This window comes from Cutaneotrichosporon oleaginosum (assembly GCF_008065305.1).
Source record: "Cutaneotrichosporon oleaginosum strain ATCC 20508 chromosome Unknown ATCC20508_contig06, whole genome shotgun sequence".
In the NCBI taxonomy this organism is placed as follows: Eukaryota; Fungi; Basidiomycota; class Tremellomycetes; order Trichosporonales; family Trichosporonaceae; genus Cutaneotrichosporon; species Cutaneotrichosporon oleaginosum.
The window spans coordinates 1,621,322-1,648,573 of NW_027072175.1; the positions used below are offsets into that span (position 1 = coordinate 1,621,322).

The window sequence follows — 27,252 nt, forward strand, 5'->3', positions numbered from 1 at the left end:
GCCGCTGTACCTTGTGCCGTGCGGCCCGCGCATCGCATTCCTCCCCACTCCCGGCGGCAGCGGCGTCCAGTGACCGCTCTACCTCCTTCTCCCTCCTCTACAATCGTCACGAAGGGATGATATGGAGGCGGTGGATTGGCCGGGTTCCCCGATGATGGTTCCGAACAGATCTGGCTGTGCCGAGATCAAGCCGAGTGTGCAGGCCGGAAGCGAGCCCATATCCATCTCCGGCGGATCGCAAGCGAGGGCGAAGACGGCGATGGCACAAGCGAAGGAGCAGCTGCAGATGACCTTGGATGCTCGTCAAGCTCGGCGCCGATACGATGATGACGTCATCAACGTGCTTTTACGTCAGCACATTGCCATCTCCGCTCTCCGCTCCGTTCTGTTTTGCGTTCCTCCACTCCGCACCGCGTACTGCTCATATACCCATCGCCACCATGTGGCTCCCGAGCCTGTCCAGCCTGCCCAGCCCCGCCGCGGCGCTGGCGGCCTTTGACCGCCTGCGCCTTACGCAGCGCACGCGCGGCCTCCTCCTCGGCCTCGCGCTCGGCATCACCCTCTCGCTGTCTTCGACGCGCCTCGCCTCCTTCTGGCAAGCGTACCGGCGGCGCCGCGCGCTCGTGACGCTCCCCAAGCGGCCGATCGAAGTGCGCAGCGACGAGATCGTGCCCAGCACCGTCGGCTTGATCGGGAACACGCCGCTGCTGCGCATCGCGAGCCTGAGCGACGCGCTCGGCGTCGACGTGTTGGGCAAATGCGAGTTCCTCAATCCGGGCGGCAGCGTGAAGGACCGCGTGGCGCTGCGCGTCATCGAAGACGCCGAAGCGCACGGATATCTCCGCCCACATACGGGCAGCGTGTTGTTCGAGGGTACGGTTGGGAGCACGGGAATTAGCCTCGCGACGGTCGGCAAGGCCAAGTGCGTACCCCGAGCTCGAGGCGCGGAGCGCTGACACCAGGGGATACGAGGCACACATCATCATGCCGGACGACGTGGCGGTGGACAAGGTGCTCGTGCTCGAGCGCCTCGGGGCGACGGTCGAGCGCGTGCGCCCCGCAAGCATCATTGACGAAAACCAGTTCGTGAACGCCGCGCGCCGGCGCGCACACGAGTTCGGCAACGTCGACCTCCTCTCCGACCGCGCCGAGCTCGTCTCGACACAAGCGACGGAATCCGAGGCGCACGGGAACGCGAGCGCCGCGCGCGCGAGCCTCGACGCCAAGCCCCGCGGCTTCTTCGCCGACCAGTTCGAGAACGAGTCGAATTTCCTCGCGCACTACGAGGGCACGGGGCCCGAAATCGTGCGCCAGACCGGCGGACATTACGACGCGTTCGTGTCGGGCGCCGGCACCGGTGGCACGATCTCGGGCACGGGCCGCGCGCTCAAGGAGGCGAATCCCGAGTGTCGCGTCGTCCTCGCCGATCCGGAAGGGAGCGGGCTGTTCAACCGCGTCAAGTACGGCGTCATGTTTGCGCCGCAGGAGAGCGAGGGCACCAAGCGCCGCCACCAGGTCGACACCATCGTGGAGGGCATCGGGATCAATCGCGTAACGAGGAATTTTGAGGCGGGCGAGCGGATCATCGACGACGCGTATAGGTGAGTCGGGCGAGCGTGCTGCGCAGAAGCTTGCAGCGAAGGATGAACTGGACGGGGCGGAGGACAGGAGGAGAGCGCTCACCCCAGGATATCTGACGCCGAGGCCGTCGCCATGTCGCGCTACCTCGTGCAGCACGACGGGCTATTCCTCGGATCATCGTCTGCGTGCAACCTCGTCGCGTGCGTGCGCCTCGCTAAGCGCCTGCCGAAGGGCTCGCGCATCGTCACGATCCTGTGCGACTCGGGCGCCCGGCACCAGTCCAAGTTCTGGAGCGACGAGTATCTCACCAAGCATGGCATCGAAGTGGACGTGGGTATTGTGGACAGGCTCATTGCGGGGTAGCGTAGGCGTAGACTGCATGGATCACTATATTGCTGGGCTTGGGAAGGCTGGGGGAGGGCGAGGCTTCTGTCTGCGTCGTGCATCACTGACATCCCATGCATTCTGCATCACCACTCCTCGTCGTCCACCTCCCCCTTCCACCCTTCGGGATCGCTCTCCCAGTCGTCGTCGCCCTCGATCTCGACCTCCTCCCCGATCTCGAGGTATTCCTCCTCGAAGCCCGTCTCGCCACACGCAAACACATCTTGTCCCCGCCGCTTGGCGCGGAGCGCGACAGCCGCCGCCGACGTCGGATCCAGGAGCGCGCGTACCCGCAGATCCGCCATGCGCTCCCCCGCGCGCGCAATTGGCGAGCGCAGGCTCAGGAGCGAGAGCATGGCGCGGGGGTCTTCCCCCTCCGCTCCCTGCACCTCCACCTCCTCCGCTTCCTCCTCATCCCCGTCCTCGTCCACGGCGGCGTCCGGCATGTCAAAGATGTCGTCGTCGTCCACCGGGTCGAACGTCCGCCGTGTGCCCGTGATGGTCAGGACCACAGGGCTCGCCTCGGGATCCAACTCGTCGTCCGTGAGCTCCAGCACGCGCTCGCTCGTGGCGCGTGCCCGTGCTGGTCGAGGTGGTGTTGTTGGTGGTGGGGCGGCAACCGCTTCGCCGCCCACATCCTCTTCCACGCTCATTGCCTCGGGGTTTCGCAACGCCTCGTCCAGTGATGGCCGTGGCTTCTTGCTCGGCGCGTCTGCTTCGACCATCCGGCGCTTGCCGTTCGTCGGTGTGGCCCTGTCCTTGCCCCTCGGCACATTCGCATCCTCCGTCTCCCTGCCTTTACGCTTCCCGCCCCTCTCCTTGTCGGCGCCATGACTTGCCTCGCTCGCGGCCCGCCGGAAAATAGGGAACAGGTCGCGCCCCTTCGGCTCGTCGTCGAGGATGGCGAACGCCTCGCCCTTCACCGGCGTCTCGCCCAGCTCCTCCTCGTCCTCCTCCTGTGCTCTCCCGCGGAACTCACGCTTGCGGTGCACTGGCGAATCGACTTCGCCGGCGAGCCAGCGGCGCGCGTGCGTCCGCGGCGTGTCCTTCTTGACGCTTTTGCGTGCGCTCTCCAACAGCGCTTTGAGCTGCTTCGGCGTGCTGGCGTGCACGTAGTCGAAGCGCTCGCGCTTCGGCGTCCCATGCACACCGAGGACGGAGGGTGACGGCTCCTCGGGCTCGCGTGGCGCGCGGGGCACACTGAAAGGGTTGTCGTCGAGCCTGCGCCGTTTGGGCGTCGACATAGAAGGCGTGACTGCTGGACGAGAGCTGGGTCCTGCTTCAGAAAAGCGCAGAGGCGGGGGTGGGGTTGGAAGGCGAGCGGCGCGTCGCCGCGGCGGTGGTGTAGTGAGCTCGTCACGGCGCCGGGGCTCTTTCTCCTCGGCCTTGCGTTTGCCGTTCTCCTTGCCCTTGGCCTTCAGCTTCTCCGCCTCCTTGCTCAACTTGCGCCATAGCGCGTACTGTTCCGCTGTCATCAGCTCCGCGCGTCTCACCGACCGCGGCTCACCAATTTCCCCGCCCAGGCGGATGTCCTCTTTGGTCGGCGCCCGTCCCTTGTCGCGCCGAAATGCGCGCTCCCACGTCTTGACCTTTGCCTTGACGTCGGCGAGCTCGTCCATGTCGAGCAAAACAGAGAATGCGAGTGCTTGTAAACAATGTCGATGATGAGCATCACGAGTGCGAGACGCGTCTGAGGTGCCTGGCGAGATTGCCTCCGCCCAAGATGTCTGGTGGAGGTGGAGGTCCACAAACTTGACTTCACCCATCCCCCTCACAGCAGATGACTCCGACGCCGACGCTCCCCCTCAACGGTCTCTTTCCCATCGCCAAGCCTTCGGGCCCCGGCTCGTAAGTGCTCCTCTGATGGTCCGGCAGCACTGACAGCAGGATGCGCGTCATCGAGGCCATGACGCCGCTCCTCCTCGAGTCCCGCTTGTTCACTGACCCCAACTTGCCGCCTGGTGGGCGCGAGAAGGAGCGTAACAAGCGCAAGCGCAACAAGACGCACATGGGGCTCAAGATTGGACAGGGTGGTACTCTGGACCCGCTGGCAGATGGCGTACTTGGTGAGTTGATGCTGATCTGCGGGGCTGATGCAAGTCATCGGCGTGGGGCGGGGCACCAAGCACCTCAACCGATTCCTCGAGTGCTCAAAGGTGAGTCGTTAGCGTGTGACTAGTAGTTCTTCTGTCACAACCCACTAACATGCAGGAATACGTCTCGATTGGTCTCCTCGGCGCCGCAACCACGTCATATGACTCGCAAGACCCGGTCATCTCGACCGGCAACTTTGACAACATCACCCGTGAGGACGTTGAGAAGGTGCTCGAGCAGTTCCGTGGCAAGATCAAGCAGACGCCCCCTATGTGAGCTTACAGCAACATTGCGGCTGATGATAGCTTTTCCGCGCTCAAGATGGACGGCAAGCCGTTGCATGAGTATGCGCGCGAGAACAAGCCACTTCCTCGCCCCATTCCTGTGCGCGAGTGTCAGGTTGAGATCGACCTGATCGATTTCACGCCTGCGCAGGTGACTGAGGGTGATGGCGGCCACACGTACCGCTGGCCTGAGGCGCGGCTGGACGACGCACAGAAGGAGACGTTCCGCCGTCTCACGAAGATGGTGCATGATGCCAACGAGGCGGCTCAGGAGAAGGCCGTCGAGCCTGAGATTGACCTCAACGCGCCCGACTTCCCGGAAGTGTCCGCACAGACGGGCCTCCGCCCCGCCACGTTCACCGTCCGCATGACCGTCAGCTCGGGCACGTACGTGCGTAGTATCGTCCACGACATCGGGCTGGCGCTTGGTTGTGGTGCGCATGTCGTGAAGCTCACTCGCACGAGGCAGGGCGAGTTTGTGCTGAGCGAGGACGACGTCAAGCGCGTCGACGAGCAGGAGGCGCCGGTGGAGGTCAAGGAAGAGATCAAGGAAGAGGAGATCGATCCCGAGGAGGCCGCGATGAACGCCGAGGAGGAGGAGATGAACGCGCTCAACGCAGCCGCGGCGTCTGCGCCATCGTATGCGGCCGCGGAGAAGATGACGCACAAGCCCGGGCCAACGACGGCGTGCATCCCCTGGGCGGTGTTCGAGCGGGCGATTGCGGAGCGCGAAGCGAGGCGAACGGCGGAACAGAACGAGATCGACGAGCTCAAGGCGTGCGAGGTGCCGTTCAGCGAGATCAGAAACAAGCTGCGGGAGCAGAAGGAGATGCGCGAATACGGCGAGCTCGCCGAGTGGGAGCAGGCGGTGGTGGAGCGCTTCCACTCGGTGCCCATCCCCGTCGTGCGCGACTCCAAGAGCCGCGCCGAGGGCGTCTACTTCCGCAAGTAGGCGGGCGGGGGGCGGAGCACCCAGCCCGGTGTTATTAGATTAGCCACATACCACCGATCTCATTCGAGACGTTATGCAATGCCATCACTCTACAAGCCCGCATGCGCGCGGGTCCTCTGCGCCAAAACCTAACTCGGTATCACACGCGCGGCGGCGCGCGGCTCTGCCCCTTCCACTTGCGCGAGATCTCCGAGAAGCACTTGGGGCACATGTGATGCTGGAGCTTGACGGTGCCGCACGCCTCGCAGTGTGAGAAGTCTGGGGTGAGTGCTGTACGGACGGACGCGGAGCAGGACAGCCAGTGCCTTCCATATCGGTCCTGACCACCTCGCGCGCCGGAGCCAAGCGGCAGCCCCTCCTTTCCATACTCACTCATCTTGGGCTTGATCCCCTTGTTCGCCGATCGCATGCTCTTGCGCGAGTGCGAGATCTTGCTCTTCGGCACGGCGAGGACGATGGGCGGCAGCAGCTCCAGGAGGGAGCGGAGGCCCGCGAGCGCGCCGAGCGGCGCCGCAAGCCATGGCAGCGCGCCCGCGCGGGCAATGGGGAAGAGGGCGGACATGCGCGCCAGCAGTGATGGCGCGGCGGGGGCGAGGGCGAGGGCGGACATGGCGGGGTGGACGTTGTCGAGCTGAAACCTACTTGCAGTTGGAGAAAAGCCGGAATATTGATGTTACGTAATTTACGCCTCCACCGCAAAGTTGTCCGCCCTCGCCCTCGCCGCCGCCGCCGCCGCCCCACCGCCGCTCATAATCATGCTTAAGTATGCACTCTAGGTGTACAGGTGTCTATGGAGAGGTGCGTTGGGCGAGAATCGCCCGGATGCTGTGTCTGAGTGGCGTATGTGGCGGGTGGATGGAGTGATTCGTGGTCTACGGCGCCTGGTTCACTGGCCCCCACTCGCCAATGTTGCCGTCGAGCACGTCGGCGTCGCTGATCGCGTCGAGGCGGGCCAGCTCGCGGCGCACAAAGAGCACAACCTTCTCCAGCTGGGGTGCGAACGCGAGCTCGTCGCCCTCGCCCGGCGTAATCCCCTTGCTCTGGAACAGGTTGCGCCACACCCAGCTCGCGAGCTCGGGGTCGCTCAGCGCGCGCTCCGCCGGGTCCTCGCTAATGCTCAAGCCGAGGATGAAGTCGAGACCGAGGCCGGCGCCCTTCCACTGCTCGCCCATCTCGTCCATGTACTTGCGGATGACGCGCTCGCGCTCGCCCTTGCCGAGGACGATGCGCATCTGGCTCTCGGCGAGCTCGAAAAAGTGGTTCAAGAACTCGGTGGGGTATGCCTCGTGCGCGGGCTTGCCGAGCGTGAAGCCCGCGGGGGAGGAGGCGGCGTGCGTCGGTGTCCCGGGCTCAAGAGGTTCGGGGATGGGAGAAGCGTCGGGGCGCGACGAGCGGAGCGCGCGCAGGCGGATCACCAGCACAAGCACGTAAAGGAGGTGCAGCTGGAAGAAGGTCTGGTATGTTGCTGGGAGCTGGCATTCTGGGCGTGAGCTTCCGCGACCGAAGCAGGGACCGGCGGTGACGTGCGGCTGCGCATCGTTATGCCAAGGCCAACTCACCATCGTACCAGAAGCTCCGTTCCTTCTCAACTGCCGTAACAATGCCGCGCATCATGCGTCCCGTCTCGCGAATCGCCGTCGACGCCTTGCTGTTGTAACCCAGCAGCTTGGCGACGCCGCGCACGAGGTTCTTGGTCGTCTCCGAGTACTCGCCCGCAGGCTTTGGCTGGGCCGTGCCGGGATTGAACGGGTCGACGGGGGCCGGGAACTGCGGTGCCTCCTTGAAGGGGATGGGCTCGTTGTTGACCGGCTCAGCCTGCTTCTGGAGCGCACGCGCGGCCGTAAATGTCCTAGCCGGAGTGGCGAGGCGGTGGACACGCGCGATCGCGCGGGCGGTGCGGAGGGCGGACATGAGGGGGGGAGGGGAGGGCTGCGCTGAGCCTTTTCGGAGGAAGTCGAGGCGGGCGTCGGCGCCGACGCGAGAGGCAGAATATGAGGTGGGATGGGATGAGTTGTCGAGAGCAAGAGCAACTTCTTGCCGAGATTGGAGGCCGAAATCTCATCCGCACCTCGGAGAGCCCAGTGGCGGAAGCAAATCCTCGGCAGAACACAAGAAGAGACATTTGGCTCCGCTCGGGTGTGGGTGATGCCAATGACATGTATCAACAAATCGAGACGCCAGTCTACTCCCCATCTTGCATTTACTCGTCGCCGCCACAATAAGGCATTCGACGCTGGACTCCAATGTTACGGATTGGATGCTGGGTCTTGCAGACCGTCCTTTGCTACCACCGCCAGCAGGAAGTCCAGGCTCGCCAGACGTGGCCCAGTTTTGGAGGTGCCATATCACCTTGCGTCTCTTGATGTCCATCAGACTGGAGCCCACCTCTTGGCTTCCTGTGCAGTACAAGAACAGGAAACCTTCATAATCATGACCCTCGGATATTCCGCGTTCCCCCCTTACATACCGGTTGGGCACTCGACAGATGGCAACGCGCACTGGCGGCTCGTCACCTAATTGCTAGTTTTGAGCCCATCAACGCCGCCCCTTTCTCAACTCTACCTGCTTCTCGTGAGGTCTGCGCATCTGTCTCCCGTGCGCCACTTGTGCAAGTACCTCAATCGCCGCGAAAAGCATGGGCGGCCGCGTTGGCATCCTCCATCCACCGCACCATCGTGGCGTGGGGGAGGTGTCCAGATATCCTCCAGAGGCACGGGGAGTGCAACGCGGTACGGGCCCGCAGCTAAGCTAGACGTGGCACCATGGTCAGTGCAACCGGGGCCGATCCCGGCGTTGCTGATGTGAATGCTGGATGGGATCGTCCGCGATACCGGCCACCCAGCAGACGCTGCCGCGAACAGTTAAGAGGCGACGAAGCGCTGATTCGCCGCCAAGATTGAGCTTTTGCGATGATGAGGGACGGCAGTGTCCAGCCACCGGCCCGAAGATTGATGATGTGCGCGTTGCGGTGTAAATTCACCGTATGGCCACAGGGGTCGCCGTCACTCATCGAGGACGGCGAGGGCGATGTCTCGTCCGATCGGGGCGACTAGCTTCGCGATCGCGAGGACGCGTCGTCCTTGCCTACCTCCTTTGGTGCATGGCTCTCATGTAGTTTCCGTGCGCGAGGGCGAGGTGGCAATGTGACAACAGCAAGAGTGCCGAGTGAGAGAGTCAGTGTAGCTCAGCCATGATATATCGACCTTACGGAAGAAAACCTCGGCAACACTGATAGTGTAGTGGTTAGCATAAGTGCCTTCCAATGGATTAGCACTTGACCGGGGTTCGAATCCCCGTCAGTGTAGCTTTTTTTGGCTGCGACAGATTGTAGACTTCTTCTACGCACACTTGCCATCTAGACTTCTATGCACACTCTCCCTTCTAGAGTCAGGATGTCAGGCAATGCACTACTTCCCCGTCTCGCCACGCGCCTCCTTCCACTCCTCCGTTCCACTCTCCCTCCCCTTCAGTCCGCCCGCCGCCGCCTCTCGCTCCCGTCCAGCCGCATCCGCAACCCACCGCGCCTGAGCCTCATCCATGCTCTGCAGCCGCAGCCGCTCCTCGTCCTCCAACAACCCGCGGCACTGCACCGTATGCGTGAGCAGCAACTGCTGTTAGCCTTTCTCTGTCCTCCGACCTACCCACGCCAACCGCCGCTCGCCCCAACCCGTCCCCTGCCGCCACTTATCTTGGCGGCGGCGCAAACACGCCCCCCAGTCGTCAACGTAGGCGCGCGTCACGTCTTCGGCGCCCGCGACTCCAAACGCGAGGCAATACGCCTGCATCTTGCCCCACCCCCGGTCGTACAGCAGCGGCTTGTTGACCTCGGCCTCGCACGCGTCGACATGCACCCAATGCTGCAGCGCCGGGCTCCAATACTCGGCCCACATATGGTCCTCCGAGTTCCAGACGTAGCGGGCCTCGAGCCCGAGCGCGAGGAGAAAGACGTAGAAGAGCTGCGCGAACTCGCCTGCCGTCAGCCCCGTCGTGCTGCGACTCACCGCACCGCCCCACGCGCGCACGCATCAGCGCCCGCACCGTGTTGTAGCGCGGGAAACGCGTGGTCGCGCCACACGCCGCGCAGCGGTGCAGCTCGACGCGCGCCGCGCCGCCCGCCCGGTCGTCGGCGGACGGCTCGCCCGGCCCCGCGTACGCCGTCGCGCCGCCGCACGCGCACGCGATCGGATCCGCCCAGCGGAAATACTCGTGCTTGAACCAGCGCGCGGCGGCGAGCACGAGCGCGTCATCGTACCCGAAGTCGGGGGGGAGGCCGGAGAAGCGTTCTTCTGTGTCATCCGCCTCTCCCTTGTCTTCCTCGTCTCCGTTCTCGTCCTTCTTGTCCTCTCCCGCCTTCTCGACCTCGGAATCCGGCCCGGACAGTACAGACTCGGACGGCCCCTCTCGGAGCCGCAAAAGCGCCTCCGCGCGTTCTGGGAGATGCGCAAGCACGCGCCCGATCTCGGCACGTTGTGTCTGGGTGAGTCAGCCCACCCGACCCGGAGTGAGAGACGTACGAGATGCGCATCCTCCCACGAGTGCTTTTTGAGGCCTGCGAGCACGCCTTCGTTCCCGGCACTCGCCGCGCGGCTGACGCCACGCCGCAACGCGGCGCGCGCCCATGCCCGCCCCGCGTCGCTAGACATCCAGCCCTCCAGCGGCGTTGTGTCGCCGCCCGGCTGCAGCGAGGGGATGGAGTCGTATACGCCGGCTTGGAGCTGGTGGGCTACATACCCGGATTCTATGGGGCCGGCGGGCATGGTGGTGTTGGGGAGAGAGGGTAAGAGAGAGGAGAGAGGATGATAGTGAGGGAGGTGGGAGGTGGAGGTGGACCAGGCGACGTCATGGTCACGTGACCACACCTTCTGCCTCTTGTCGAGAGTGACTCATGGAGAAGAGCTCATCTCACGGCTCAACGGCGACCAGCGGAGCCAAGATGTCGCGCACCAACACTGCGCGTCTTTGCGGCCACTTTCGTGACGGACTGCCCTCTCGAATCGACAGCGGGGAACGCGCTCGATAGAGAAAGAGTTTGCCGAGTAGCACGTGTATTCGTCCATCACCGTCGAGAAATTAGGAGGCACATCTCGCGCCGGCGGAGTAAGTCATCTGTCAAGAGTGCTCCGACTTCGTCCAAGCGTGGGTGCGTGAGGGGCTGCGATGCAAGGAGACGCACCAGGCCCCGTGCGAGCTCCACTGCGCTGCCCTCTCCCCTCGCTGCTCTCCTCTCTGCCCTGGTCTTGCCCTCTATCCTCCCTTGACGCTCGTCTTTGTCTCCTTTCTCCAAGACTCTCTCGTCGGTGCTGCCGAGCTTCCACAAACATCGGGATACGCGAGGATATCGGGATCACCCGATTTCCCGGGATCCGCCAGAACTTGGAGGAGATGCGGAGATGACGGAGATGACAGTATCTCCGCGCATGGCTCAAGAGCCGGGGTTCGGGAGGACCGAGCTTACGTCGGGTCGATGCCAAGAGCAGCGATGCAGCGAAGACGATACGGTGAGCCGCTGCAATCAGTTCGTGAGTCCGTGAGGTCGTCGAGAGGTCGTGAGTTTGTGTTCGTGAGCGAGAGCGAGAGCATCGCTCAGTCCAGTCACGTCGCGCAACACGCCCAGTTTAGACACCTCGTGCGCCACGTGTCTCCCTCGTGCCTGCCCGGGTCCGACGTTCGAGTCGCAGAGACGACAGAGTTTTGGGTCGCGGGAGCAATCCCTGAGGCCCGAGGCCTGAGGCCTGAGGCCTGAGGCCCGAGGGCGCAGGCCGAGGCTTGTGTGCAGGCGCGGATCAGTGCCTGCGAGTCTGGAAGCGGAGTCAGGGCCCGGGCCAAGGGGAGTGGACGGAGGATGAGGTGAGCGGCTGTAATTCCGGCATCCGGAGAGCATTTTCCACTGGCAACTCATTTCCACTGGGTGTACGGCGGTACGCGGCACGCGGCACGCGGATGGCGGGTGGCGGATATCGCGGAGATGGAGACGGAGATGGAGACGGAGATGGACATAGACGGGCGAGCCACCTGAAACGGTGTATCATCCGTTCTCGGCCGTCGTCTGCGATGGCAAGAACCCGGCCACCCGGCACAAGCATGCGGGATTTCGGAGTGGCCGCAGGAAAAAGATGCAGGATGCGAGGAGGAGCCGTGGATCTCGCATCGGGCAAGGTGGCAAGGTGTGGATGCGGCATGCGGTGCACTGAGCATGAGCGCTGAGCGTAGTGGTGGCGCGTGCTGACTGTACTTGGAGGAGGAGGATGTATAATATGACACCAGGTATGACGCCGGCTGATGCAGCAAAAGAGAGGGGGATGGAGCATGTGACTGAGAGATGGCGACTTGTGGCGCCGCAGAGTGGCGGGCGGCGGGGTGGTGGAAAACAGCGGGTCAGCGGATCAGCGGGTCGTTGAGGTCTCAAGCCGAGGCGAGAGTGTGCAACAGTATTCCAACGCGATCTAACGCTATCCAACTATCCAACGCGGTCCGTCCAACGAAAGATGAGAGGGAGATGAGCGGAGGACGGCGGAGACGGAGGTACGGAGATGGGCGGAAGCGATGGATGCCGCGAGATTGGAAACATGGGCAGTTGTCTCAGGGTTTGGTCAGGGCCCACGGGGGCAACACGGGGCGTCATGCTTTGTAAGGCCCTGCTTGTGCACGGTCAAGTGCGGGGAATGACCCGGACACGAATCCCTGAATCATGCTGAGTCGACTGCCTGGACCCTGACGTCTCTGCGCTCATCTCCGGCTACTGTACACGGTGAGGACTGTGCCAAGAAAGCCGTCAACTCTTTTTACTCTCATAAAGACCATCATCCTCCTCGCTCTCTCTTTCTCTTTCTCTTCCACAACAACAACAACAACAGCCACCCACTCCTCTCCTCCTCCCCTCTCCCCATCTCTTCTTGTTGTTAAACCTACAGTACAGCGGGCATCACACAACGCACCGCGCCGGCAAACACCCCCCCTCAGCACATACCTCTTACTCCTCCCAACACACAAACTGCCTCTCTTCGCCCACACCGGCACCAACCCCCTCGCAACCAATTATGCTACTCACCTCTCATCGCAATCATCATCTATCACCACCACCACCACCACCAGTACCATCACTCTCAGCTCAACGCTACCAGCACCAGCAGCTTGCTCACGTTCCCGGACGCCAGCTCAACCCCCACGGCGACTAAGCTCCGCCACCACAAACCCTAGCTCTAGCTCTATCTGCAGCTCTAGCCGACGCACCGGCCCTCCCGCCATGCAGTTCGCAACCACCCGCACGACGCTCACGCCCCTCGGCCAGCGTCTGCTCGCGCTCTCCCGCGCCAAGCTCTACGCACTCGACGCCGCCCCCGGCGCCCGCGACCCCACCGACGGCCTCCGCCGCGGCCTCCTCGTCCGCCAGGCCATCCGCTCCGCTTGGGCCTCTCTCGAGACCCCCGCCGCCCACTACGAACTCACCTCGTGGCGCGCACCCTCCCTTGACTCGCTCACAGAGGAGGATGAGGAGGAGGACGACGACGAGACCGACGCCGAGGCCGACGAGCGCTGGCTCGAGGCCCAGCTCGCCGGACTCGACGACTCGGACGACGAAGAGTTCATCGAAGACTACACTGTCTCCGCCCCCGTTTACGACGAGTACGAGTTTGAGGCCACCGAGTCGTACACCATCTCTTACAATGCCGCCCTCGGTGCTTCGTCCACCGACGTCACTGTTGTCGCTGTTTGTGACAGTGAGGACGAGGACGACGACATGGTTGACTACTGGCTCGACCCGTCCGTCCACAAGGACGCCGACCTCGCGGTTCTCGCCGAGGGGCTCGAGGTTGTCGCGAATTCCAAGGTCAGGGACGAGCCGCTCGACGTCGACTTTACCTCTTCATCGGACATCTCGGACGTCTCGGACGTCTCGGACGTCTCGGACGTCTCGGACGTCTCGGACATCTCGTCCTCAACCTCCCCGGACGCCTGGGACAGCGTCGTCTCCTCATCGAACATCTCGGACATGTCCGACGACGACCTCCTCACGCCCCCCGCCTCGCCCATTTCGGCCGACGCCATCCTCGCTGTGCTATCCACGCATGCCCCACCTCCCGCCGCGATGCCGAAGCCGGAACCGCAACCGCTTCCGCACGTGGAGCCCCTGCCCCTGCACCTGCCCATGGCCGCGCCCGCGCCCGCGACCGATCATCGCCCAATCATCCAAAACGACGCAGGCCTCGCGGACACAGCGTGCGAATGCGACAGATTCGGGCTCGTATGCGACGCGACATGCGCGCCCCCGCCCCTCGCGGACTGTGAGGACGAGGACGACGACGAGTGCCGCACCCCACCGCTCGTTACGCTCGACTGTGCAGAGGTCGCTGTCGCGAGCGGTTTCGCGTCGTACGACTGGAAAGCGGCAGACCGTATACGAGAGCCCAAGGTGTTGGGCAAAAGTGGCACAAGTGCGGAAGGGGAGGAGGGCGAGAGATTCAGTCTGCTTGCGTTGGGGCTGACGTTTGAATGTTGAAAAGTATATTGGGAATCAAGAATTTTGTAGTAGGAATGAACTGGATCGTTTTCAATATCTGGTGATAGTTGCGGAGACGCTTGGTCGCCATAATGTTTGCTCTTGCTCATACAGTCGGATGCTGAACCGAGTCGCGCAGTCGCGTACTCGACATGTTGTTGCCACCCCACACCCCCCGCCCCCATTGGCCGGCGATCACCTAATCCCGTGCCTGTCATGCCATCGACTCGAAATATCTCTTCCGATCTTTCGACGTGTCCAATTTCCGCATCATTGCATCAGCCATGCCCCCCGCCGCCGCCGTCGCCGCAGCCGCCGCCGCCGCCGCGCCCGGCGCCGCACAGATCCCCCTCGGCTCCTCTGTCCCGCCCCACACCCCGCACGCCATCTCCGTATCCCTGCCCTACTGGGACGACAACATTGGATACGAGGAGGGCGATAAGCGCGTCGTGGACCGCATGGAGACGGGGTATCCCCGCTTCTTTATTCATCGGTCCATCCAAAAGGTGGGTGGTGTGATGCACCATGGGAGATGGAGATGGGAGATGGGGTGGGACGAGTGCGCGTAATGGCCATCAAGGCCGTCAGCCCCTCTCCTGCACCTCGCGCTCTCTGCTTCACCCCGCACAACCACTCACACCAGCTTGCAGCCCTCTGCCTCGCAAAATTCGGCAACCCCGACGATGAGCTCTGCATGCTCTTCCCCTCGCCCAAGGTCGCGGCCGAGGCGCGCGACTTCCTCGCCTCGCGCACCCCGCCCGTCGCCTCGCGCGCCGTCGAGTTCGTCGTGTGTCCCGGCGCCAACGCCCTTCCGTCCGCAAAGGAGTCCGTGACTGCCATCGACTGCCTCGAGCTCCAAATCCTGCTGTTCGCTAAGGGCGACTGGCCCGCGGCCAAGCAGTTCTGGCAGCACACAGGCGACGGCATCTCGTCGCGCATGGCGGAGCGCGCGCTCGCCTTCCTCGGCGAGGCGCCCGGCACGCAGACGCCCCCGACGCCGACGGCCGCGCCGGCGCCCGTGCGCGGCGGGTATTCGCGCAACCGGCACTACGCGCGCGTCACGAAAGGCGTCAACACCCCGCCCGCCGCGCCGACCGGCGTTGCGGGGCCAGACGACGAAGTCGCCGACCTCGGCACGTACCTCGAAGAGCGGTACGGGCGGAACCTCCCGCTCTTCAGCGCGCCGCTCGCGAAGCAGGCGCTCAAGCGGCGCATTGCTGGCGGGCTGCTCCCGTCTGACGAGGAGTTCGGGCAGGCGGGCGCCGAAGTCGTGCGCGGCGTCACCCCCGACGACGTATACCTGTATCCCGGCGGCATGAGTGCCATCTGGCACGCGCACCGCGTGGCGCGCCTTGCGCGTCAGGCAAGCGGCACGCCTGAAGGCAAGTCGGTATGCTTCGGCTTCCCATACACGGACACGCTCAAAATCCTGGAAAAGTGGGGGCGCGGATGCCATTTCCTAGGACACGGCGACACGAACGCCGTAAAAGAGCTCCAAGACCTGTTGGAGTCAAACGAGAAGGCCGGCGAAGCGCCGATCCTTGCCCTCTTCTGCGAGTTCCCCTCCAACCCCCTCATCCGCTCGCCGGACCTCGCGCGCCTCCGCGCCCTCGCGGACCGCTACGGCTTCCTCATCGTCGTCGACGAGACCATCGGCAACTTCCTCAACGTCGACGTCCTCCCGTATGCGGACATGGCGGCGTCGTCGCTGACCAAAATCTTCAGCGGCGACAGCAACGTCATGGGCGGCTCGCTCATCTTGAACCCGCAAGGCGCGTCATACGCGCCCCTGAAAGCCGCCCTCACCGCCGACTACGAGGACAACTACTACCCCGAAGACGCCGTGTACATGGAGCGCAACAGCCGCGACTATCGCGGCCGTATCCGGCGCGTGAACGACAACGCGTTCGCAATTACGGAGTATCTGCACTCCGTGAGCCTCATGGCGCCCGCAGCCGGCGAGGGCGAGGACGAGGGCGAGCGCATCGTCAAGCGCATCTACTACCCCCGATACGAGACGCCGGAGCTGTACGCGGCGTGTGCGCGCTCGCCGCCGCACGGCGCGGGCGGGTACGGCGGCCTCTTCTCCCTCACTTTCGTGAGCACGGCCGCTGCCCGCGCGTTCTACGACACCCTGCCGTGCGCCAAGGGCCCTAGCCTCGGCACGAGCTTTACGCTCGCGTCGCCGTACGCCATCCTCGCGCACTACACCGAGCTCGAGTGGGCGGCGCGGTTCGGCGTCGAGCGCGACCTCGTGCGCATCAGCGTTGGGCAGGAGGACCCGGGGACGCTGCGCGCGTGGTTTGAGGCGTCGATCCGCGCTGCGCAGGCGGCGCACGCGGAGGCGGGTGCGAACGCTCGTTAACTGAGTGATGAGAGGGTAGAGAACGACGTCCGCGCGGGCTGTCCAACCAGCCGCCGGTTGTAGGCCAACCAGCGTTGTAGCATAGGCATTAGCGATAGTCATGGATCTAGAATGGCTAGTTGAATATAGACAGGCTGCGCATATGCCGGTCGACGGCGGCGCGGAACTGGCGTCAGCATGCGCGAGGACGGGACGCACGTGGTCGTTGTCGATGCCCTGCGTCCGCGAGTCCATCTCGACGAGCGGGTTGCGCGCCACAAAGTCGATGAAGGGCCCCGTGTAGATCTGGCGCAGCACGAAACGGAGGCTGTCCGCGCTCGGGTCGCTCAGCAGCACGAACTTGTAGCCCGTGAGCGTTTCGTACAGGTGCAGCCGGTACTGTGCGGTCTTGAACGACGTGAACTGCTCGTCCCTGGGGTCAGAGGTCCTTCTCTTGCGCGTTGCCGTCGCCATCTTCGTCCTCGGCCTTCTCTCTGCCTCTTCTCCGCTCTTTCCCCTCCGTTTTCCGCCGTCACACCTCCCCCTCCCTCCCAGGTCCTTGACCCCACTCACCTCCCCGACAGCTTCTTGACCATATTCCGCAAACTCAACACCACGCCGTATACGAGCTTGGCCTCCTCGTCAAACGGCAACCCCGCCTGGCGCTTCGGCGCCGCCCCCGTTCCCGCCCCCACCCCCGTCCCTGCACCCGCGCCTGCTCCTGCTCCTCCCGCGCCGGAGGCCGAGAAAATGCTTTCGCGCGCCCCAGGCGCCACAGGCGCCGGGAGACGGTGCACGCCCGCCCGGTCGTCCGCGGGCGTGCGCACCGCCCGCGTCCGCTGCCAGTCCTGGTAATACACGCAGTCGCAGTGTCTGCCATCAGCTAGCACTGGCGCCTGGGCACACGCACCGGTCGAAGATGTAGAGCGAGTAGATTGTCATGGGATGGGTGATGGACGGTTGCGAGATACGACGCGTCGAAGAGAGGTGGGTGTCACGTGATATGACGCAGGTGACCGTGGATGAGTGGAGGTGCTCCAACGAGCGGAGGTGAGTTACAACTCTCAACTGTCAACTTGGTCTTGCCGTCTTGCGAACGCACGTCAAGATGCCCCCGAAACTCCCCAAATCGCCTGGAAAGCAGCGGACTATCGCGTCCTTCTTCTCCCCGGGGAAGCGCGCGGCAGAGGTCATCGAGGTGTCGGACTCGGACGACGAGGTCGTCGTCGTGGAGAAGAAGCCGAGGCTGGAGAATGGGGTGGACAAGGGGATGATCGTAGCTGGAGCGGGTGATACCCTGCTGACAGTCGAGAAGGTCGAGACGGAGGAGAAGGAATCGGACGAGGCGCTTGCGCACCGCCTGGCAGCAGAATGGGAGGCCGAGGACGTACATGGCAGCGAGAAGAAGCTCGAGCCCGTGAGCCCGACCAAGAAACTGCATCCCATGTTTGCACGCACGCAGGATGCTGGGCCTTCGCAGCCGCAGGAGGTCAAGCCGGTCTCGGCGGTCACCACAACGCCCAAGTCCAAGGAGGAGCGCAAGCCCACCCTCACCGCCGCGCGCGCGCAACCCGTCGACCCGATCGACTTTGACGTCGACGCGCTCCTCTTCCGCCCCGCCGCGGTGGACATCTCGCGCTGGCCAGGCGGCCGCCTGCCCTACTCCGTCCTCGTGGGCGTCTACGTCCAGGTCGCAGGCACACGTTCGCGCCTGGCCATAGTCCGCGTCCTCACAAAGTACGCCTGCGCTCGCTTGATCTGACACCAGCTTCATCCACCTCCTCCTCGCCCGCGCACCCCTCGACATCCCCCCCGCGCTCTACCTCCTCTCCAACCATCTCCGGCCCGCCTACATCCCCTGCGAGCTCGGCATCGGGAGCATGATCATCAACCGCGTCATCAAAGAGGTGTCGGGGTTGCAAGCGCGCGACCTCAAGCGCCTGTGGAGCGTCCACGGCGACCCGGGCGACGTGGCGTACGAAGCAAAGGTGCAGATGCGCACGCTGGTCGAGCCCGTCCCGCTCGTCGTGCACGACGTGTACAAGCGTGTTTTGAAGCTCGCGGATATCCGCGGGTCGCAGAGCGGAAAGCTCAAGAGCGACGCCGTGCGCAAGCTCATGGTCCAGGCGCGCGGGGAGGAGGTGCGCTTCCTCGTGCGCACGCTCATTGGGAACTTGAGGGTGAGGTGCGCGTCGAGTGCGCTGATGCCAGATCGGCGCGGTGCGCCTTACGCTCCTCACCGCGCTTGCGCGGGCCGCGGCTCTGCTTGAGATTCCAGACAGCGAGCTAGACGTTCTTCCCATTCCGGCAAAGGGGAAAAAGCCGATGGACCCGGCTCGCGAGGCGGCTGAAGAGAAGTGTGTTGCGGCAGTGCGCCTAGTACGCCGCGTGCACGTGCGGCATCCAAACTACGGGGACCTTGTGCGTGGACTTGAAGCAGGGCTGGATGGACTGGAGGAGCGCGTCCCTCTGTCCGTCGGCATCCCCATCTCTCCCATGCTGGGAAGCATAACCCGCTCCATTGACGAGGTCTATGCCCGCCTCGGGAGCCTGCCCTTCACGGCCGAGACTAAACTCGACGGCCAGCGCTTGCAGATGCACGTCCGGCGAGACGGGCCGCAGGGCGAGGACGACGGCGGCGGGCGGTGGGTCGAGGGCGAGAATGGGCGCGCTTGGGTGCGCCTCTTCAGCCGGCACCTCGAGGACATGACGGACAAGTACCCCGACATCTGTGCGCGCGGCCTCGACCTCCTCTCCTCTGTGAAGGGGGAACGCAAGCCGTTTCCGTCTTGGGCTTCGGCTCCAAGCGTAGAAGTCGCCGCCCTCCTGGAGGCGGAGAGCATCTCATCGCTCATTGTCGACGCGGAGATCGTCGCTATCGACAAAGACAGCGGCGCCCACCGCACATTCCAGGAGCTAACGAACCGCGCCCGCAAGGACGTGCGCGTCGAGGACATCAAGGTCGTCGTCGAGGTCAACGCGTTCGACCTCATGCTCGTGAACGATGTGGTAAGATCATGCAGAGAACGGTACTGAAAGCAGCCACTCCTCTCCTCGCCATTCAGCCTCCGGCGGCATCTCATGCGCGAGCTCCTCCCGCCCCGCCCTACACCGGCTGATCCACTGCTCGCGCGCTGGACACACATCGAAGCTATCGACTCCACCGACCTCAAGTCGCCCGCGGACCTGCGCGCGTTCTTTGACAAGGTCGTCGAGCGCAAGGCCGAGGGCTTGATGGTGAAGTTGCTTGAAAGCGGGCGCGCGCCCGCCGCCGCCGAGGCTGAGGCTGAGGCTGAGGCCGAAGTCGAAGCGGAAGCCGAGGTCATCGACGTTGACGTCGACGACGACGAAAAGGACGACGGCGGCAAGAGCCGCAAGAAACCCCTCCCCGCCACATATGAGCCGGACCAGCGCTCGATGGGCTGGCTCAAAGTCAAGAAGGACTACCTCGAGGGCCTGGGCGACAGCCTCGACCTGGTGCCCGTCGGCGCGTGGTGGGGAAACGGGCGCAAAGCGGGGTGGTGGAGCCCGATCCTGCTCGCGGCCCGCAACCCCGAAAGCGGCGCGCTCGAAGCCGTGTGTAAATGTGAGTGGCCGGCTTGGCGCCGCTAACCCAGGCATGTCGGGCTTCACAGACGCGTTCTACAAGGACCTCTTGGCGCGCTACCCGCCCGACTCGGATCCGACCGTCTGCTCGACGCAGCCCCTGGGATACGTCGAGACAGGCGGGCTCGTGCCGGAACGCTGGTTCCTGCCGCGCGAGGTGTGGGAGATCCGCGGCGCCGACATCACCCTGTCCCCCGTGTATCCTGCTGCTGCGAGCTACATTGGTGGCGAGCGCGGGCTCAGCCTCCGCTTTCCCCGCTTCATTCGGATACGGGAGGATAAGGGCGTCGAGGACGCGACGAGCGCCGAGGAGTTCGCCGAGATGTTCAGGCGGCAGATGGCGCCGGCTGGGGGTGTGGCTGCGGCTGAAAATGGGGCAGAAGGAGGTGAGGAGGAGGCAGACGAGGTGGGCGACGATGTGCTGTAGCTCGCTGTATTTTTATGTCTCGATATCGGCGTGTCAGCCATGTCCTCCCGGTCGGCCGCGCGTCAGCGGAATAAACGTCGGCGAGGAAGCGAAATCTCATGTCGTCAACACTGACCTCCACTTCAAGGCACATGGACATTTTGTTGATCCCACCTCGCTTTAAAACATGCAAGGTGAGCCCCGCTCGCCGCCGAGCTCACCCAGCCTCGTCGCTAGCCCAAGTCGACACGGTGTACTCGGCCGACTCGATCGAGTTCTGCCCTGCGGCGGGGTACGAGCGCTACTTCACCTGCGGGACGTACCAGCTTCTGGACCCGGTGACGGGCGAGCTGGCGCCGGCGCCAGGCAGCGCGCCCGCGCCCTCGCCCTCCGCGGGGGAGGGGAGCGACGCGCCGGCGCCCCGCGTCGGCCGTCTCCTGCTGTACGCGCTAGCCGGCACAACGCCGGTAGAAGTGCAGCGGCTGGACACCGCCGCGATCCTGGACGCGAAGTGGGCGGCGTCGCGGCCCGAGCTGGCCGTCGCGGACGCGGAGGGCGGCGTGACGCGCTACACGCTCGCGTCAGACCTGGGGGCTGGGGAGCGCTTGGTTATCGCGGACGACACGACGCTCGTGCTGAGCCTCGACCACCGGCCGGGACACGAGGAGATCGCCGCGTCGCTGTCGAGCGGCGAGCTCGCGCTCGTCGACCTCGCCAGCGGTAGTGTGACGCGGTGGCACGCGCACGACTTCGAGCCGTGGATTACGGCGTGGCAGGGCCCGCAGACGCTGTGGTCGGGCGGCGACGACCTCGCACTCAAGCGCTGGGATGTGCGCGCGCAAGCGCCCACGTTCGTCAAGCGCAAAGGCTTCGACGGGGGCGTGACGACCATCGCGCACAGCCCGCACGACGAGCACCTCCTCGCTGTTGGATCGTGAGTGTTGCTGGTGCCCGAGCTGAGACAGATACGATGCACATCTCCGCCTATTCGACTGCCGCGCGCCCGCGCGGCCCCTCCTCGAACTCGAGATGCCCGGCGGGATATGGCGCACGCGCTGGCATCACGCCGCCGAGCGGCGGGGGGATATCCTCAACGCCTGCATGCATGGCGGGTTTGCGGTGGCACGGATTGCCGAGGGTGGAGAGCAGGGCGAGATCACCACTACGTTTCCCGGCACGCTGGGGTACGGCGCCGACTGGTGCCGCCTCCCGCCGTCCGATGGAGGCAGCCTCGTCGCAACATGCTCATTCTACGACCACGACCTCAACGTATGGCGCGCATAGGCGGCGTCAAGCACCTCCTCCACCCCACCCTCCCCCACACATCCTCTTTAGCACTATGCATTGTCTATCCTACACTCTACCGGTCAACCTCACCGAACACCAGGTCCATGGTACCGATGATGGCGACGGCGTCGGGCAGGAAGGCGTGGCGCATCATAAAGTCTGCGCCGGCAAGGTGGGCAAAGCCTGGTGCGCGAATCTTGCAGCGGTAAGGGCGGTTGGAGCCGTCCGAGACGAGGTAGACACCCATCTCGCCCTTGGGCGCCTCGATGGCCGTGTACGTCTCGCCGGGGGGCACCGAGTAGCCCTCGGAGAAGAGCTTAAAGTGGTGGATGAGAGCCTCCATGCTCTCCTTCATGGACGCGCGGGGCGGGGGCACAATCTTGTGGTCGTCAATCTTGTATGCGCCGGCGGGCATCTTGTTGAGGCACTGGTTAATGATGCGCAGCGACTCGCGGAACTCCTGCACACGACACAGGTAGCGGTCGTAGCAGTCGCCGTTCTTGCCGACGGGCACATCAAACTCTACCTGGTCGTACGCGTCGTACGGCGCAACCTTGCGGATGTCCCAAGGGATACCCGAGCCACGGAGCATGACGCCGGTGAACGAGTAGTCGAGCGCCTCCTGCGCCGTCACCTTGCCAATGCCGATCGTACGCGCCTTCCAGATACGGTTGCCAGTGACGACCTCCTCGATCTCGTCGACACGCGTGGAGAACTGGGTCGCCCACTTGAAGATGTCGTCCAGCAGGCCGTGGGGCAGGTCGAACGCGACACCGCCGGGGCGCACGTACGCCGCGTGCATGCGCGCTCCCGAGACACGCTCGTAGAACTCCATGAGCTTCTCACGCTCCTCGAAACCCCACAGGAAGGGCGTCAGCGCACCGACGTCCATCGCGTGCGTAAGGACGGCCATCAAGTGGTTGAGAATACGCGTGATCTCGCCCATGAGCGTGCGAATCCACTTGGCACGCTCGGGGACCTCGATGTTGAGCAGCTTCTCGACAGCAAGGGTGTACGACAGCTCGTTGGTCACTGGGGTCAGCGGTGGACGAGAAGCGGGAGCGAGGGGAGCCGGGGGCAGCGAACATCGGCGCGTGCCGCGAATGAAGGAGCACATGACGCGCGCGACGCGTTCATTCCTCGGCGCTGCTTTCGGGACAGCCCCACAGCTCCCCTTCGCTTGCGCTAGCGCGCGTACGCACTCATAGAGACGTAGTCGAGGCGGTCGAAGTACGGAAGAGCCTGGGTGTAATTCTTGTACTCGATGAGCTTCTCAGTACCACGGTGGAGGAGACCGATGTGGGGGTCGGCACGGAGAATCTCCTCTCCGTTAAGCTCGAGAATAAGACGCAGCACACCGTGGGCGGCGGGGTGCTGGGGGCCGAAGTTGACTGGGGTCAGCTTGTGGGCTGCCGCCGAGGCGGTGTCGGCGGGCGCGCAACGCGCAACGCACCGGTGAAGTGGCGCATGCCGCCTGCGGTCGTCTTGGGGCCAATCTCCTCAGAGAGAATCTCCTGGGCGCTCATCTCGTGCAAGCTGAGGTTAGCGGGCGCTCGGAGGCGGCGCAGCGGACGCACTCCTCGACCGAAGTGGTCTGGACGGGGGTGAAGCGGCGCTCCCCGTCGGCCTGGGCGGCGTAGTTGCGCGCGCTCACGCCGAGGGGGCGGAGTGGCCTCGCGGCGGGGGCCTTTGCGAGGATGGGCCGGAGGGCGCGGAACATGGCGAGTGGTGTGCGCGATGAGCGGTGCGATGAGGTCGACGTCCACTGTACGGCTGTCGGCTTGTGACTGAGTGCTCGTCGTCGGAGGCAATCTCCTCCTGCGCCTTCCTCCTGCGCCAACCAGGGTGGCTCCAATCCACAGCCCATAACGGAATCTCGGCGTTTTCACCCAGTGGCACCGAGACCTCCACCTCGCATCGCTTTCACTCTCCATGCCATGCTCTACAGCGCTCTATCTCTCTAACTTGCAGATACATACACAGTCCAAGCCCCGCATGTAGCCTCTCTACAGACGCACCAGGCCCTGGTGCACGCCCACCGTCTCCTCGTTGGATGTCGACGTCCGCGACACCTCCACATCCCCACCCTGCCGCCATGCCTGCATCTCGCCGCCCAGGACATGTGCGTCGTCCTCGTCCTCATCGTCATCAATCGAGAAACGCGCAGCGAGGTGGTCCTCCTCGTTCGGGTCCTGCCTCAGGTGGTTGTACCCGGCGCGCTGCGAGCGGCGCTTCCATGGCGCGGACCACGAGCGTCGTGGCTGCGCCGAGCCGTCAGATGACGAGATGGGCTGCGGCAGATGGACGCCGGGCGGGCGGTGGCACTTCGGTATGGGGAACACGTCCATTCCACGGCGCTTGAGGTAGAAGCGGTTGTATAGTGTGTGTCCGCCAAACCAGGTCAGAATGGCAACAACAACACTGATGTCAGCAAGGTGCGACGAGATGAACTGTCTACACCTTGCACTCACAATCCGACAAATGCCCAGACATGCGCACTCTCAAGGTCGGCTTTGCGGTTCGTGGGGCACGCGACATGCGTGTTCCAGTCAAAGAAGAAATGGCATGCCTTATCGCCAGCAGGCACAGCTGCCACGAGCCGCGGCCTGCCCGCCTCGAAGTCTGTCTGGCTGCACACAAACTACTGTCAAAGACGCTCACACACGAAACCTACGCGGATAACCGTAGACGCGCGCTCGTTTTCGTTGCCTGGGCACTTTGAGCCGTTCTCGTAGATGAGCATCGGCTCATGTGTAGTCGGAGAGACCGTGAGGTTGGTGGTAAACTCGCTGCGGTCAGCGCCATGTCGCGCAGCGAGAGAAGAAAGCAGGCAGCACTGTCCGAAGGGCTCGCTTATGCGCGAGCGCCGCAGACTCTATTATCGACCCGCAGGCCGCAGCTTGACTGCGGTAGATTTCCGCAGATCCGCCTTCTCTGGCGCCTCCACGCGCGCAGCACTCAATCTGACTCACCCGAGCGAGAAGTCGCCGTGCCCGCGCCCGTTGATAAACCCGCCAACGTTGGGTGCATCCTCGACGTTCCACGGCTCGCTCACGACGCCTCGGCAGACGTTGAGCTTGTACACCAGCTCGCCCTGTCCATCTCCGGCGTCGGCCTCGTAGTCGGCCTTGGCCGTGCTGAGCTGGTTGAGGTCGTAAAATGTGCCGTCCTCGAGGGTGATGGTGCACGACTTATCGGCGGGCTTGTCGTCTGCCATGGTGAAAACGAAAGTCTGGAAGATGAGGGAAGATGAAACGCGTCAACAACGACGCACTCGTCTTGAGTTGGGTGGCGGTGGAAGGCGGTGGAGGCCACCTCAGCAGGGTCTGTTCACGTTGATCTCGCGTGGCTCTCATGTCACGTGGGAGGGCCTCGCGTGGCTGGAGGTATGGCGAAGTTGGATGGTGACGTCAGAAATGACTGTTGCCCAAAGTGGCCGAAGTGGAGCAATATTATTACCTGTGGCCCATCCAGCCTTCAACGGTCTTGTCGCCGTCCGCAGCCCGCCTACGTCCGCTCACCCAGCAGCCCCGCCTACGCCGCCCAGCTCAGTGACGACGATGTCAGCGTCAAATACAGCGCGACTGTTCTCCAGTCGCCCGTTTTCTTCAATTCCATCTGCGTATCATGTCTGGCACTCCCTTTCCCCACGAGCTTCCTGACCCCCGCGATCCCAACCTCGAGCAGTTCGGGCTCATCGCCGCGCGGAAGTTCACTACTGCAAATCGCATGAATCGGGAACGCTGCGGCGAAGGCGATTCATGGATGGACGTTGATGCCGTCTGCTTCACCCTTGCGGCGCTGTACAATGCCTGGCTGGAGTGAGTGTCCTTGCAGCCACACTTCTCTTTCCTTGCCCTCACACCCCTACTGACTGACTCTATCCTTATGGGAACTCTCTGACTCCAGGATGAAGGCAAAAGCCGGCAGCACCCCACGGTGGGATCAAGCGCGGGCCGAAATGTCCCGCTGCGCTCGTCTGGCATACGACACCCTCATCTTGACAGTGTTTGAGCCTTCAGGCTCGACGCCCGCCGGCCCCGCATTCGGAATAGGCTACGGCTACGGGCTCCGCCATCTTCCTCCGTCGCGCGAAGATGTGCAGGCGTACGTACTCGAAGCCCTCGAATGGTGGTGGCTCCTGCGACTGCGTGCGCTCGCCGACACCCGCTTGCCGAAGGGGTACGCGCCTGTATTGGATAGAGTACCAGTTTTCCGGCACGCAACGTCCACGCCCCCCGTCTCGCTCCCAGTCTCGCCAGACCTCGCTCCGCAGGGCTCCCCTCCGTCCTCGGTAGCGTGGCATGGAGACTCTACGCTCCCCTTGGACGAGTCGTACGCCCACAAGTCGATGCACGCGGTTATAGGCTGGAGAGCGAACGGAATGCTTGGCGTTCTGGCATTGCACGTTGAACGGTCGCGATGGGTATGGTATTCGGACTTTCGGCAGAGCGACCTCACGCGCAAAGTTCTTGGCGAAGCTGGCCTCTCCCCTCTTCTGAACCAGCCGAGCCTGCCGGGGTCACTGCGCGGGCACAGGCAGCAGTAGGGAGGAAAAAAGTTCAGGTAGTCAGTTGTATTGCTGTATCCTCCGTTGTATGCCTCTGAGCGACTCTCAGCGACTGTATTACTTGACATCGCGCCCCATACTTCCGACGCTAAACTAGGAGCGCCATTCGCGATGAACTGATGCAGCGAGACCAATGCGCAACACCCAAGTGGTATTCAGCGCCCAACATCTCTGTCCAACTATTGCACCGCCGGTGCCCACCGCACTACCTTTCTCGCGCATCTCACCCCTCCACCGCTGCGTCATGTCATGCGACACTGGACGACCTCCACCCCCGGAAGCATTTCTCCGATTCGCTCCACCCTCCACTTCCACTCGTACTTTCACTCCGCGCCTCTCCTTCGCACTCATCAAAATGGCCTCCATCTTCCGTGTCGCCCGCCTCGCCCGTGCTGTCCCCATTGTGCCCCGCGTCGCCGTGCCCGCCGCGCGCAGGCTGCACGTGAGCGCGCGCCGCCTCGCGTCCCAGGACCCGTTCGCGCAGGACCCCCGCATCGTCGAACTCCGCAGCAAGATTGAGGCGCACGAGGGCGCCAAGCAGGCCATCATGCGGCTCGGGCAGCTCATGCAGGACAAGGGTGAGTTAGGACGCTGGGTGCGCGAGGAAGCGGAGGTGCAGTGTTGGTGGTGGTGGAGTCGACCCTCGGCTGTCCTAGACTCGATGCGGCGAGGGTTTACTCTGGATAGCAGCGTTGCAGATGGCTCTGCATGCGCGTGCATGCTGCCTAGAGTTGAGTGCACGATCACTCTCTCTAGGCATGCTCGCCGCCGCTCGCAGACCTTCCGATCCCAGTGTTGCCAGCGTGAGAGCAATCACATGGCTTCCATGCCCATCTCTCTTGTGAGCGCCTCGCAACTCCATGATTAGCGGAACCGGGCTACGGAACTGCTTTGCATGACTTTGCAACACAAGACCCCTTCGGCATCTCAGTTCCCCTCCTCTGCTCTGGACGGAGTGTCGCCGGTAGCCTGACCTACCAGCCGCCCGCTGCCCAGCTGACACCAGGTGTGGACCTCTCCAAGCCCCCCTCCACGATGCAGGTGATGAAGCTTGGGATGGACCCCGATATCCGCGAGGCTGGCCAGAACGTGCGCTCCCCACACTCAACGACACAGCTAACCCCAGCTCATGGTGCAGCTCAAGGAGGCCGGTGTGGACATCAACCCCGAGACGGCGTCGCAGATCTTCGCGAATGTGGTCAAGGACGAGCCCAAGGACAAGTAATCGTAGCATATGCACTGTATCG

General features: G+C 63.9%; 16 protein-coding genes across 16 annotated transcripts; 8 read left to right on the forward strand and 8 right to left on the reverse strand.

Moving 5' to 3' along the window:
- Window positions 1-440: 440 nt before the first annotated feature.
- Window positions 441-1,944, forward strand: COLE_07064 (uncharacterized protein; the record flags this gene model as incomplete). The annotated part of the gene is made up of 3 exons (XM_018423645.2): window positions 441-922; window positions 963-1,601; window positions 1,689-1,944. The coding sequence occupies 3 exons, from the start codon at window positions 441-443 to the stop codon at window positions 1,942-1,944; spliced, it is 1,377 nt and encodes a 458-aa protein (XP_018277615.1).
- A 107-nt stretch (window positions 1,945-2,051) lies between these two features.
- COLE_07065 (uncharacterized protein) lies at window positions 2,052-3,584 on the reverse strand (the record flags this gene model as incomplete). Its single annotated transcript, XM_018426809.2, has 2 exons — window positions 2,052-3,433; window positions 3,473-3,584. The coding sequence occupies 2 exons, from the start codon at window positions 3,582-3,584 to the stop codon at window positions 2,052-2,054; spliced, it is 1,494 nt and encodes a 497-aa protein (XP_018277614.1).
- A 161-nt stretch (window positions 3,585-3,745) lies between these two features.
- On the forward strand, window positions 3,746-5,295 carry COLE_07066 (uncharacterized protein; the record flags this gene model as incomplete). Its single annotated transcript, XM_018423644.2, has 5 exons — window positions 3,746-3,813; window positions 3,853-4,031; window positions 4,066-4,121; window positions 4,177-4,331; window positions 4,365-5,295. The coding sequence occupies 5 exons, from the start codon at window positions 3,746-3,748 to the stop codon at window positions 5,293-5,295; spliced, it is 1,389 nt and encodes a 462-aa protein (XP_018277613.1).
- A 139-nt stretch (window positions 5,296-5,434) lies between these two features.
- Window positions 5,435-5,905, reverse strand: COLE_07067 (mitochondrial 54S ribosomal protein bL32m; the record flags this gene model as incomplete). Its single annotated transcript, XM_018423643.2, has 2 exons — window positions 5,435-5,553; window positions 5,668-5,905. The coding sequence occupies 2 exons, from the start codon at window positions 5,903-5,905 to the stop codon at window positions 5,435-5,437; spliced, it is 357 nt and encodes a 118-aa protein (XP_018277612.1).
- Window positions 5,906-6,167: 262 nt separating this feature from the next.
- Window positions 6,168-7,206, reverse strand: COLE_07068 (uncharacterized protein; the record flags this gene model as incomplete). Its single annotated transcript, XM_018426808.2, has 2 exons — window positions 6,168-6,775; window positions 6,855-7,206. 2 exons carry the CDS (start codon window positions 7,204-7,206, stop codon window positions 6,168-6,170), a joined length of 960 nt encoding a protein of 319 aa, XP_018277611.1.
- Window positions 7,207-8,702: 1,496 nt separating this feature from the next.
- COLE_07069 (uncharacterized protein) lies at window positions 8,703-10,052 on the reverse strand (the record flags this gene model as incomplete). The annotated part of the gene is made up of 4 exons (XM_018425477.1): window positions 8,703-8,903; window positions 8,937-9,265; window positions 9,297-9,768; window positions 9,810-10,052. 4 exons carry the CDS (start codon window positions 10,050-10,052, stop codon window positions 8,703-8,705), a joined length of 1,245 nt encoding a protein of 414 aa, XP_018277610.1.
- A 1,053-nt stretch (window positions 10,053-11,105) lies between these two features.
- COLE_07070 (uncharacterized protein) lies at window positions 11,106-11,603 on the reverse strand (the record flags this gene model as incomplete). Its single annotated transcript, XM_018419449.2, has 1 exon — window positions 11,106-11,603. The coding sequence occupies one exon, from the start codon at window positions 11,601-11,603 to the stop codon at window positions 11,106-11,108; it is 498 nt and encodes a 165-aa protein (XP_018277609.1).
- A 935-nt stretch (window positions 11,604-12,538) lies between these two features.
- Window positions 12,539-13,792, forward strand: COLE_07071 (uncharacterized protein; the record flags this gene model as incomplete). The annotated part of the gene is made up of 1 exon (XM_018426807.2): window positions 12,539-13,792. One exon carries the CDS (start codon window positions 12,539-12,541, stop codon window positions 13,790-13,792), a length of 1,254 nt encoding a protein of 417 aa, XP_018277608.1.
- Window positions 13,793-14,076: 284 nt separating this feature from the next.
- COLE_07072 (uncharacterized protein) lies at window positions 14,077-16,157 on the forward strand (the record flags this gene model as incomplete). Its single annotated transcript, XM_018425804.2, has 2 exons — window positions 14,077-14,298; window positions 14,436-16,157. The coding sequence occupies 2 exons, from the start codon at window positions 14,077-14,079 to the stop codon at window positions 16,155-16,157; spliced, it is 1,944 nt and encodes a 647-aa protein (XP_018277607.1).
- A 115-nt stretch (window positions 16,158-16,272) lies between these two features.
- On the reverse strand, window positions 16,273-17,078 carry COLE_07073 (uncharacterized protein; the record flags this gene model as incomplete). The annotated part of the gene is made up of 4 exons (XM_018420902.2): window positions 16,273-16,323; window positions 16,356-16,569; window positions 16,710-17,009; window positions 17,047-17,078. 4 exons carry the CDS (start codon window positions 17,076-17,078, stop codon window positions 16,273-16,275), a joined length of 597 nt encoding a protein of 198 aa, XP_018277606.1.
- A 502-nt stretch (window positions 17,079-17,580) lies between these two features.
- COLE_07074 (uncharacterized protein) lies at window positions 17,581-20,169 on the forward strand (the record flags this gene model as incomplete). Its single annotated transcript, XM_018420441.1, has 5 exons — window positions 17,581-17,873; window positions 17,905-18,316; window positions 18,348-19,145; window positions 19,179-19,722; window positions 19,754-20,169. 5 exons carry the CDS (start codon window positions 17,581-17,583, stop codon window positions 20,167-20,169), a joined length of 2,463 nt encoding a protein of 820 aa, XP_018277605.1.
- Window positions 20,170-20,300: 131 nt separating this feature from the next.
- On the forward strand, window positions 20,301-21,432 carry COLE_07075 (uncharacterized protein; the record flags this gene model as incomplete). Its single annotated transcript, XM_018421452.2, has 2 exons — window positions 20,301-21,082; window positions 21,114-21,432. The coding sequence occupies 2 exons, from the start codon at window positions 20,301-20,303 to the stop codon at window positions 21,430-21,432; spliced, it is 1,101 nt and encodes a 366-aa protein (XP_018277604.1).
- A 76-nt stretch (window positions 21,433-21,508) lies between these two features.
- Window positions 21,509-23,155, reverse strand: COLE_07076 (uncharacterized protein; the record flags this gene model as incomplete). The annotated part of the gene is made up of 4 exons (XM_018421451.2): window positions 21,509-22,467; window positions 22,638-22,826; window positions 22,889-22,971; window positions 23,013-23,155. 4 exons carry the CDS (start codon window positions 23,153-23,155, stop codon window positions 21,509-21,511), a joined length of 1,374 nt encoding a protein of 457 aa, XP_018277603.1.
- Window positions 23,156-23,441: 286 nt separating this feature from the next.
- Window positions 23,442-24,652, reverse strand: COLE_07077 (uncharacterized protein; the record flags this gene model as incomplete). Its single annotated transcript, XM_018423642.2, has 4 exons — window positions 23,442-23,856; window positions 23,907-24,076; window positions 24,110-24,224; window positions 24,408-24,652. 4 exons carry the CDS (start codon window positions 24,650-24,652, stop codon window positions 23,442-23,444), a joined length of 945 nt encoding a protein of 314 aa, XP_018277602.1.
- Window positions 24,653-25,062: 410 nt separating this feature from the next.
- COLE_07078 (uncharacterized protein) lies at window positions 25,063-25,984 on the forward strand (the record flags this gene model as incomplete). Its single annotated transcript, XM_018423641.2, has 2 exons — window positions 25,063-25,256; window positions 25,345-25,984. The coding sequence occupies 2 exons, from the start codon at window positions 25,063-25,065 to the stop codon at window positions 25,982-25,984; spliced, it is 834 nt and encodes a 277-aa protein (XP_018277601.1).
- A 376-nt stretch (window positions 25,985-26,360) lies between these two features.
- Window positions 26,361-27,230, forward strand: COLE_07079 (uncharacterized protein; the record flags this gene model as incomplete). Its single annotated transcript, XM_018423640.2, has 3 exons — window positions 26,361-26,583; window positions 27,012-27,094; window positions 27,132-27,230. 3 exons carry the CDS (start codon window positions 26,361-26,363, stop codon window positions 27,228-27,230), a joined length of 405 nt encoding a protein of 134 aa, XP_018277600.1.
- Window positions 27,231-27,252: the final 22 nt, after the last annotated feature.